This window comes from Sinocyclocheilus anshuiensis, unplaced genomic scaffold (assembly GCF_001515605.1).
Source record: "Sinocyclocheilus anshuiensis isolate Anshui unplaced genomic scaffold, SAMN03320099.WGS_v1.1 scaffold78, whole genome shotgun sequence".
Lineage (NCBI taxonomy): Eukaryota > Metazoa > Chordata > Actinopteri > Cypriniformes > Cyprinidae > Sinocyclocheilus > Sinocyclocheilus anshuiensis.
In genome coordinates this window covers 2,159,802-2,171,622 of record NW_015544250.1, presented here as the reverse complement: position 1 = coordinate 2,171,622, position 11,821 = coordinate 2,159,802, and the positions used below count along the sequence as shown (strand labels likewise).

General features: G+C 38.0%; 1 protein-coding gene across 2 annotated transcripts in view; it reads right to left on the bottom strand.

Moving 5' to 3' along the window:
• The window catches only part of LOC107697914 (arf-GAP with coiled-coil, ANK repeat and PH domain-containing protein 3-like), a 71,789-nt gene that overhangs the window by 22,682 nt on the left and 37,286 nt on the right, over positions 1–11,821 (bottom strand). For both annotated transcript variants that reach the window (XM_016498778.1, XM_016498779.1), the window contains exons 5-10: positions 7,394–7,452; positions 5,820–6,003; positions 5,651–5,695; positions 5,466–5,561; positions 2,819–2,893; positions 1,357–1,368 (exon numbers count right to left, since the gene is read on the bottom strand). In XM_016498778.1, coding sequence (XP_016354264.1) covers positions 1,357–1,368; positions 2,819–2,893; positions 5,466–5,561; positions 5,651–5,695; positions 5,820–6,003; positions 7,394–7,452 — 471 coding nt within the window. The remainder of the gene's footprint in view (positions 1–1,356; positions 1,369–2,818; positions 2,894–5,465; positions 5,562–5,650; positions 5,696–5,819; positions 6,004–7,393; positions 7,453–11,821) is intronic.

The window sequence follows — 11,821 nt, the reverse complement described above, 5'->3', positions numbered from 1 at the left end:
GAAAAAAACCCTCTCCAATATTTTGAATTTGGACTGCAATACCTAGTTCAACCACTCGGTGTCAATCCTACATACAGCACCTTTAAGATGCGTTTTTTTCTTTCTACATGTTATCTTAAGGGGTTTTCCCATTATTTTAATTTTAGTTTTAGTATAACATTATAGCAACCACTCAAAACACCCTAGCAATCACTTAGCAACCACTTAGAACACCCTAGCAACCACTCAGGACACCTTAGCAACCACTTTATCCAGAAAGAGAATATTTGGTGGGCTCTTTTGACTTGGACCACCTAGCAACCATTCAGAATACCTTAGTAATACCTTAGTACCAACACCCTGGCAACCACATATAACACCTTAGCATTGTGACTGCAGGTTTTACACCACTTGCATTTTCTCAAAACATAAAAATCTACTTTGTAATCTACTTTGTCTAATCTGATTTTGGCCCATTTTTACACTAGCAGTTGTTACAAATCAAACAAAAATGAACAATATTGCACTGAAAACTGCATTTCACCAAAAAAAAAAAAGAGCTAGGCTAAGCTAATAGAAAAGATCCATTCCAATCACGTCCTCCTGTTTGTAGCTCTATTCTATTAAGTTCTGCCCTTTCCAGCGATTCCTGTGGGTCAATAATGGGGTTAACTGATGTTCAGGGACAGTTTTGCGTTAAGAGAGACACTCCATAACACTTTCAAACAGTTTCGTAAGAACTACCAGAGGATTTGGGATAGACAGGAGGATATGAGCTTAGACAATTACCAAGAAACAGAACAGGATTCTGTGGTTTAAAAATCACAACATTATGGGTAAGTTTCTTCTTAAAGTGGCTCTGAGACCATATGTTCCTCACTCATGCCATCAGCCCAATACTGTCACCATGGTTTGTGGGTAATTGTTGTGATGGATTGCGAGCATTTCTTGAGATCAACCGCATCCAAAGCAATCCCAGAAAGCATCTCTTAAGCAAAGCACAAAGAGAAACGTCTGCTCTTCTCATCAACCACAATAAGGAGCTGAAAAAAAAATCCATAGAGGGAGAAACATCTACTGAATAATTGCTGTGTTGAGTGGAGGATGATGGGACAGCCATCAGCCGTTACATAAGCTAGATACGCTTGTAGGACAAATCTATCAGTCTCACTGAACTGTAATTATATCATCAGTTACAAAACACAAGATTTGGGTCAGAATTACGAGCGAAACTAAACTTTTTTCCCCCCCATAAAAAACATCAGGAAATGTCAGAGTGCAGATGAATTATTTATAGCCTCCATCTTGAAAGTCACATAAAAATGTTTACAGACTTTTAGAAGCCATGTTTGATGGGGTTTAGAGTAAAAGGCTCACCTGTAACAGTGTCTAAATCAGGATGAAGACAATCCCAGAGCGCCATATGGAAGAAAACAGAAAAAAATAATATATTGTTATACTGGGCCAAAAACATGCTTAACTTCACTTCCAGAATAGAGTGCTTTGAATTTGCAAGGTTGTTTTTAACTATGCTTAGCTCAAACTCAGTCTTTACAATTAATTACCTAGACTGAAAAATTAATTACCCAAAAATATTTTTACACTTCACAAAATAACATAAAAGATCAAAGTAAGTGATTGCAAATCATCTGTCAAGGGAACTAAAATTAGTCTGTTTTGCAGAGCTATTTTCTTTAAGCAAATCTCAAATTAACATTTTTGTTAATTGAAGTAAATCTGAAATAAATTAAAATATAAAATTAGGTGAAAAACTTAAATTAAGCGAAAATCACCTGAAATAAGTTTAAGTAGAAGCACTAAAAACTAGTGCTTATTTTTATTTTATTGGAAATAAAATAAAAACTAAAATGGAACTGAAATAAAATAAATGAAATCTGAATAGTAATATTTAAAATAATGATAATAATAATAAAAAATTACAAAAGTAGATAACAAAATTACCAAAAATATAACTAGAATTAAAATAAAAACTGAAAGTATAAAAATAAAAGCTGATTCAAAATATTAATAAAAACTATAACAGTATATACAGTAAATATGACTAAAATAACACTGCTGTCTATAATAATAATTAATAATAATAATGCTACATTACAACAGATACAGAATACAAAACATCTGTTTAGCAGCTAAGCCTGAGTTTAGGTATCTGTGGGACTCATGATGCAGGAGCAAATATAATGTAGATATCTGTCTATAAATGTTTTATTTTTACAGAAAGGTGATGAACTAGATGTCAGAAGCTGAACTTCAGCGAGCTCTATTTTTTGTTCGCCCAAAATATATCCACTTCCTCACTGCTCAACATTGGACAGAAGCTCTTTTCTACTCCTGCCAGAAGAACAGGAGTACAAACACTGAAGGAAATTGAAAAGGTATCTATAGATAACTCTGGGCTAAAGTCCACATTCTGTCTTTCTTTTTAATGTTTCGAAAATGGACAGAAAACATGATGAAGATAGGAATACGAAGCAGGCCAGACTCAACTTGCACTGCAGCATGAGCACCACAGCTTTTATCTTTATTTTTCTTCTAATTTAACCTAGTTTTGCAATCAAACAACGCTGTGCTACGAAAAGGAATTAAAGTTAGTCTTTAGTAACTGGACTAGTCCATTTAAAGCATGAATAATCCTCAATCAACTCCAGTGTGAAGAATGCTGAACACTAACTTTCTAAACTAGAGGTTTACCATCTTTAACAGCCTAATTCTGGCATTAGACGCGAGTCAAATTTTAGAGTATTTTAGTAACAGTCAAACAAGTGGATTTCAGAGTATGTCGTGTTTATACAGTATGTGTTTGTGTGTCTATTCTTACCCGCTGCTGAATCGTGGCATGTTTATGCTCCATTTCTCTCTTCTCCATTGCTGAATCAATCACCAGTTGATCCAGCTATGACAAGATGAACAATCAGTCATTGTAAGTTTGTTGTCATCTCTTGTATTAGGAAAACATGATCGTGTTTATTATCCACAGGCACTGGTTGTCTATCCGTCCATTATAGCACTGCACTTTCAGATGTGATGGTAAGTTTAATACTGAAGTCAGTGATGTAATGTGGCTGATCGATGAACTAATTAGACAGAAATCAGATCTGGTCTGAGGTGAATGTGTTTCAGGGCTTAAACACAGCATAATTATGGCCAGTAAAAAAAAGATTTGTGCATTTTGAATACTACAGTATTTTACTTTACTTTATGCATTTAGCAGACGCTTTTATCCAAAGCAACTTACAGTGCACGAGTTTACAAACCCGAGGGAACGGATTGCGAAAGCGTGCGCACGGATTATGAATTTGTGGGTACGGATTCAAAAACCGAAGATACGGTTTACAAAATCTGAGCGCACGGATTGGAAATTTGTGGGTACGGTTTATTAATCCGTGGGCACGATTTGTTAAACCGAGGGAACAGTTTAAGAATACGTGAGTACGGTTTATAAACTGAGGAGACGAATTGCAAAACCGTCGCCACGGATTGTTTTGTTTTTTTTCCTGCAGGTGACTTCCCGGGCTCCGTACTGAATTAACATGAATGACAGACAGCAGGAATATTAGACTGCTGTCACTTCAAGAGCTGCCCGGATCCAATATACTGGTAAGCCGGGCGTACACGGTGCGAGTTCGGACACTCGGAAGGTCGTGAGCCATTGCACATGTTACGAATCAGTTAACCTGATAATCGCGTCGAAGCAGTTGGTACACGGCACGACTGTACTGCACTGCGAGCCAGCGGCAGCTTTGCGTGAGCTTTCACTGAGATATGGAGCTTTTCAATCTTGCTGCTATATATAGCTTTGGATAGAAAAAGAAAGAAAATTAAAAGATGAGTGTGCAAATTATTTGGTGAAATGCAGAGACAGGTCCTGTCCTACAGGGGTGTTCAAACGAAAGCAAGAGCACCCTCAGCTGAAGCTGTAATAATAATATTACAGATATGGCAAACAATCCAGTGCCTGTTTGTGTCTGCGCTCTGGAGAGTCAAAAGTTTCTCTTTACAAAGTGTTTTTGAAGCGGTGAGCAATAGCCAATTACTGACATATCTGTTGATTTCTTGAACGCCAGTCAGAGGCGTTTATGTTAGAATCCACTCACTTCTCACAAAGCCGGAGTTCTGTCCAGTGCTGAATTCTGTATGCTTGCGAATCATATTACAAAGTGTAGATGCGATGTAAAAAATAACGTGTAACATAACTTTGTGAGATCGCGAAGAACTAAGATGAGTGACAGCTTTTTAGTGATTAAAAAGGGAGCCCTCTTTGCACCGTAGCAATGAATGGCACAACATATATGTGAAAATAGATGTGCATTAAAGCTAGAGCACCCTCACTCATTTCAGAAGCGCCTTCAGTGGAGAACATTCAGCAGAGAACAGCATAGCCATTCTTTTCAACAAACACAACTGGAGATTTGTGCGTGTGTATTGGTGTATCCACACAATATGGGGTCGCATAGTAGCCACAGAGCTATAATAATATACATAGATCTAGTGTATGTGATGTGGATGTATATGATTTGGTAATATGGGAGGAGCCTATACACTGGTCAAATACACTGTTTAAAAATGATCGGGAGCTCGGGAGGCTCGTAAATTCCTCTCACACGATGCAAGCCTCGACCATACGAGCATCAACGACTTCCACGTGATTTCTCCCGATGGGAAAATAAATAAATAAATAAATCGCATACGAGCTTGTATGACAGCAAAAATCGCACAGTGTACACCTGGCCTTACACAAGTTTTTTCTTACTAACCTATTGTGTTTACGAGGATACTTGCAAAGACAGGCATTCTGACACATACAAGTGTGTGCATTTAACTGTTCAAAGCCTATAAAGCGGCAAAAAAATAAAAAATAAAAAAATAAATAAATTCTCTCTCTCTCTCTCTCTCTTTGCGCATGTGCGAGTGAGTGGGAGGAGCGTTGAGTGCGGAGTGTGTGAGCAGGAGTGTGAGGTGCGAGTGTTTATTCTTTCTTTCCTTCTTTTTTTCTTTATATATATATTTTTTTGTTTGTTTGTTTTTGTAATTAGTGGTTTTTAAACTGGGAGCATGGCGTTTCCAGGAAGGAGAGCTTTAGCCACTTAACTAGACAGCATGCGGTCAAAATTGATTCAGTGTTTGGAGTGGAGGAATGTAGTTTGGCTGTAGGTACGTTAATTGGTTGTGAGAATATTTTGTCAGCCTCAAGGATGAATAGTGCCGTTGTTATATTTGTTAAGACGATTGAATTGGCGAATCAACTGGTGGAAACACATTATATCTGCACTGTTGTTTACTTCACTGGTTTGCACTCTATCTGCCATGTGCCGTGTGCTGCTTTATATATATATATATATATATATAATTTTTTTTTTTTTACATAATTCATGAATTTGCATCTGTTTTTCTAACTGAATCAATGGCCAATCTGGCTGCCAGTGCTCTGACGGAAATCAATAGCGTATGTGGAGAACACTGCTCACCTCAGCAGCCAGTTTTTTCATGTAGGGGTCAATCTCATCCAGGAGGTTGTAGCCCTGCTGATACAGGGAGTACTGCGCATGCATGAAGGATAACATCTGCAGACGACAGGACAGATACCGATGCTGCAGGATCCACAATCAACACATTTACATACACCAGAATAAAATACATTACCGATACTTACTGCATCTAAGATCTCAAATTTCTTTTTGGCTTGAAGGACATTGATCTGTATGGGAGAAAACAGATTTATATAAAACACTCTTATATGTTTACATACACTGTGTATATGTGGCGTGTGTTCAGTCTGGAGATGGAGTAATGAGCAGATGAGTGTTTATACAGTACGTTACCTGCAGCACATAGTCCAGTGCGAGATGCCGGAAGCACTTGCGGGTGAAGTTGAGGGTGCTGGTGGCTTCCTCCACCTCATGGGGTTTATTTCGAGGTGCCTGGGCGTTCTTCACCTGTGCGATCTCCAAATCTTCCCTCACCTTATCAAAGTGCTTCTTCGTGTTCTTGAATTTACGCACATCACTGAAAGTACAGATGGACATTCATTATATGAGTAGTCTAATGAATACAAAGCTGCCGATATGGAGCCTTCAATGAAGGTTTCGGGGATCTCATGGAGGTTTTCTGCGAGAAATTTCATTTTTGTCAAGCTATTCCTTATTCCAGCAGTTTCAGGGTGCACAGGAGAGGCAGTTGTGCTCCTTTTAACAAAATATCCCTAAAATATTAATATTGTCTGATATACTTTCACATGACAGATCAGGTTGATCTAATAAAAGCTTCATATCGCAGCGGTCTTCCTGAAATGCCATTAGTTTTACCATATAAATCTTCCGCCCATTGCATTATCAGTGATCACCTGTGATAAATGAATAGGAACCTGCTCTCAAGAATCCCATTATCCTCCACCAGGACACATCAATTATTAATGAACTCCAAAAGTCAGATCATTATTTATAATCAGCCTGCGGGAAGCACAATAATGAAAAAACCTCCTCAGAGAGAGTGCGCTTCTGAACTCTTTCACATTTGCAGAAGTATAAATAAAAACAGGCCACTGCAGGGCGACACTTCCACATCTCTGACCTTTTGGAGTGATATCAGCGAGTTTAATTTTCATATTTTAATGCATGTAATTTTAATGGAGAGGTGAGCAGGTATTACAAATATGATTTCAATAAACTGCAGCATTTTTAAACATGCTAATAAAACTTTTATTTTAGTAAGAAGTTTAAATGTATAATATTAATGTAAAAATGTATAATATTACAATAAATACACACACACAAAAGTTGTACTGTAAATAAAATAAATTATTATCACCATCACCATAGAGTGCGCTTCTGAACTCTTTCACATTTGCAGAAGTATAAATAAAAACAGGCCACTGCAGGGCGACACTTCCACATCTCTGACCTTTTGGAGTGATATCAGCGAGTTTAATTTTCATATTTTAATGCATGTAATTTTAATGGAGAGGTGAGCAGGTATTACAAATATGATTTCAATAAACTGCAGCATTTTTAAACATGCTAATAAAACTTTTATTTTAGTAAGAAGTTTAAATGTATAATATTAATGTAAAAATGTATAATATTACAATAAATACACACACACACAAAAGTTGTACTGTAAATAAAATAAATTATTATTATCACCATCACCATCGTTATATTGTTTAAATACTTCTAAATTTTTTAAAGTAAATTATTGCAATAGTTATTATTTGTAGTCATGATGATATATATGATCACAACTCTATATCATATATAAGCAAACCTGAATATTAAAAGAAATCACATTTTAAATCACAATCAGAATTTTTATCAGAAAAAAATGCAATAGGATTTCCCCCCATATCAGCAGTGATAAAATTTTGTTATATTTTTCAACACAAGGTTTTTAAACTCACTCTTTAACAAAGTTGTGCAACTGCTGCTTCACTGATCTCTGAGCTTGATCAAACAGGATCTGAAAAACATAAAATAAAAATAAACACGAATAAAAATACCACTCTGGTTTCAACCAATGACATCTGAGTATCCGGTTTAATAAATGAGTATGTGCAACAACAGACAAGCCTATTTCTGAAGGTGGCAATAGCTCAAGATGAAGCTTAACAATATTTATTAGGAAATTTTCACCAGTCAACATCCTATATTAATCCGGGAATAGCATTCTTATCAAAAAATGACTGTACTATGATTCAAGAGGTAAAGTTTGGACTATTTTAGAACAAAACCCCACAAATAAATCATGAAGCAATGACTGATTACCCTGAGAAAAAAAGGAAATGGGAATGTTGCATGTAATGCTCCACTATCAACACTAGATGGTCCTCTGCATTGGTTTAATCTGAGCTGTAGAGGATGTAAACCTGTATGGCCTCCCAACACACACACACATCATCATCCTCACACCCCTCCACCTCATTGAGATTCAGCCCGAGTCTCAGTCTGCACAAGGACACCGAGCTGATCTCGTATGCCATGCTGCAGCGGCGGAGGAAAAATAGGTCACTAGGGCAGGGAGGGAGCGACATGAAAGAGGAGAAAGAGAGGAGATGGAGCAAAGGAAACAACTGAGAAACAAAAGGGAGGTGATGAAAGATACTTTGCTTCAGTCTAGAGATGCACCGATTGCAATTTTCTTGGCCGATTCCGATTTTTTTTTTTTTTTAATTTTGCCAATTCTGATCCCGAACTATAATTGACAGTAGGGCTGCAAAATTCATCGAATTTCTAACAGTGTAAATTGTGATAGTCGTAATTAATAATTGCAATTACAATTTCAAGGGAATAATCGACAATTATGATTCGTGCAGCCCTAATTGACAGCATTATACACAAACAAAAATCTACTTTTTTTTCCAATGCAAAAAATGATTTACATAATCAAATAAATTATTAAACATTACAATTCCCCTAACCTGTACTGTTACAGATGTTCTCTCACTTAAACAACTCTAAAAATAAAGTGCTCTGGGACTAGAAAGAGGTAGAAATGAGTTGTTGTATGTAACAAAACAGATGCCACTTCCCACTATGTTTATACATTTTTTTTCCTCTAACCTTATTAAATGTGTCATATTTCACATCAAATTCCAAGTAACACCAAGTAAAATTCTCTCTCACTTGCCCCTTTAAAAAATCGACTTGTCCCAGACAAGCATTAATCGAGACCTGTGGTTCCCCGCGGTTTACTTTGGCCTTACACATATTACAAATTGTGAACTTTGAGTCATTTTCACTCACAGTGAAGAACTTCCACGCTGACGACATGCTTACATGCGGATGTGAGCGTAGATGTGATGGAAAAACAGACTGGCTCGGAATCGGTCCGTGCCGATCTTGCGGAAAATCGTCTAATTCTGGTCTCTGGCCGGTCGATCGGTGCATCTCTACTTCAGTCACATCCACATCAGCCGATATCAAGACTAATGATCCCACAGCGCTGGACCTTCAAGACTTCTTAAGAGCTTTGATTTACAGAGTACAGGAATACGTCTTACTATGATTGTAAAGAATCTAAAACATTTCATATTTCTGAAATATTCAGTATTTATTGCTTTGAACAGCCATACATTTGGGTTAAATGGTCAAAGTGTTTTCCTAGATGGTATCAAATTATTTTAATTAAAAATGTTCATGTCAATTTATTATTGTGGTACCAACTATTTCAAATAAACCAGCCCCTAAATTACACATGAAAACAAATTAAACTGTGATTGGTCACTTTATGTGTCAATAAAATAGCTTATGTATACATGGTATAATATATACACGTGATAAAATATGATGAAACAATCCAAAAGACTGTTATTTTCAAGATGAAAGGCCTAGACCGAATCTAAATAAAGTGAAGACACCTGCAGACCCACTATCCATAAAGTAAACATAAATAATATGTATAATTTAAATAATATAATTAATAATAGTTATTTATATATATATATATATATATATTTGAAAACAGAAATTAAATACAATCTAAATAAAAGTATACATTTATTATTTTATGACATTTATTATTTAATATAATTAATAATAAATAGAAGTACGTGTGTGTGTGTGTGATATGAATTTAATTTTAATAACAGAAACTAAATGAATACAATATAAATACATTTATGAATAAATGTGTGTTTGAACAATACATAAATACAATATAAATAAATAGAAGACTTTTTATTCACATTTTCAGAGGTTATTTTGGGGGTGTCACAGTGGCATTACCTGTAGCTTTTCCTGCAGAACTCTATCCATGATGCAAACATAATCCCACTTCAACAATTACATCAGCACAAGAAAAATCCCATTACCTCGTTTTACTCCGACAACACACACAGGAATATGATCTGAAATGTCAGTAGGGCTGTAAAGCCAGATTCTGAAGTTACGCCCCAGATGAACACATTTGAAACTTAGCGTCTCACTTCACTCTCTCTTAGTGCGGGTCGGTTTATAGCACCATTAACTCTGGCAGGGCCCAAATAAGGTGCTTCATGATGAAGGGCGATGCTTTTGTGGTCCTCTGTGCCTCATGTCGAGGTTTACGGCCTCCTCTACAGTTAGGCAACAAAAATCCCTCTATAAAACACAAGACTCTGTTTTTCGAGACGCTCATCACTAAACAGAGCTCTAATAAATGTCAGTGACTTATCCTGCATCCAAACGGCCTTTAAATGAAGCAGCAGGCTCTGGGAAACCAAGAACCCAACCAACCGCCCGTCTGTCGCAGCAAAGCCAGTCTCGTTCTTTGGCAGGAAGGGAGAGAAACGCCCTGTGTGTGGTCCATGGACTGACATATTGTGGTTTAATACATTGCCAAGTGCTAAGTGATTATTTAATCTGAACTCTGTATGAAATCACACACAGATACCAGCTTCAGAAATGCAAAAGAAAAAAAAAATAACAAGAATGCATAGCCCCTAAATAAAATGAATAACACACATTTTGTCAGGGATTCATCACAGTCACTGCAGTCACCAGCCAGGATAATCACCCGATCACAGTCACCTGAGTTCTGATCTTGTCCATCCCGGAGCGCAAGGCGATGGAGGAATACATCAAGGAGGCTCTTAACCAAGGATTCATCCGACCTTCCACGTCTCTAGCTGCGTCCAGTTTCTTCTTCGTGGGCAAGAAGGACGGGGGCTTGTGGCCTTGTATCGACTATCGGACTCTGAACTCCCATACGGTGAAACTGCCCTATCCACTTCCCCTGGTCCCGGCCGCCCTCGAGGAACTCCGTGGGGCCTGCATATTCTCCAAGCTGGACCTGCGAAGTGCATACAACCTCGTTCGAATCCGGGAGGGCGACGAGTGGAAGACGGCATTCATTACACTATCTGGCCACTGAGTACCTTGTAATGCCGTATGGGCTAGCCAATGCCCCGTCTGTCTTCCAGGGATTCATGAACGAGGTGTTCCGGGAGTTCCTCCACCGCTCTGTGATTGTCTACATCGACGATATACTCATTTACTCCCGGAACGTGGCCGACCATCGCCAACACGTCCAGCAGGTCCTACAGAAGTTATGTCAACACCATCTATTCTTAAAGCTGGAGAAATGCGAATTCCATCGCCCCACGGTACATTTCCTGGGTTACATCGTCGCACGTTCAGAAGTTCCTACAGAAGCTCCGTTTACACCATCTCTTCTTAAAGCTGGAGAAATGCGAATTCCATCGCCCCACGGTACATTTCCTGGGTTACATCGTCGGCCAGGAAGGGATTCAGATGGATCAGGGGAAGGTTGATGCAGTCAAGGAGTGGCCTCTTCCCCAGACCGTAAAGGAGCTTCAGAGATTTCTAGGATTTGCTAACTTCTATTGTCGATTCATCAAGGATTTCAGTTCCCACACTGCTCCTATGACTTCCATGCTCCGAGGAAAACCCAAGTCCCTGTCCTGGACCACCAGCGCCCACGAAGCTCTCACAAAGCTCCGAAGAGCCTTCAGCACGGCCCCCATCCTTCATCATCCTGATCCGGACATGCCGTTCGTAGTGGAAGCGGATGCCTCCACCACCGGCGTCGGGGCCATGCTGTCCCAACATTATGGTGAGCCTCCTCGCCTCCAGCCTTGCGCATACTATTCTAAGAAACTGACCCCAGCGGAGCAGAATTACGATATCGGAAACCGGGAGTTGTTAGCTATTTATCAATAAACCATCCTGTCTTTCACTTACCCGTTGTGTCTGGCCTTGCTTTATGACACATTTCATTTTGATAACAGAAATTAATTCAATATAAATAAATTTATTTAAATAATCAAATGTGTAATATTTAAATATAATAATTATAAATTTATATATATATATATATATACACACATTTA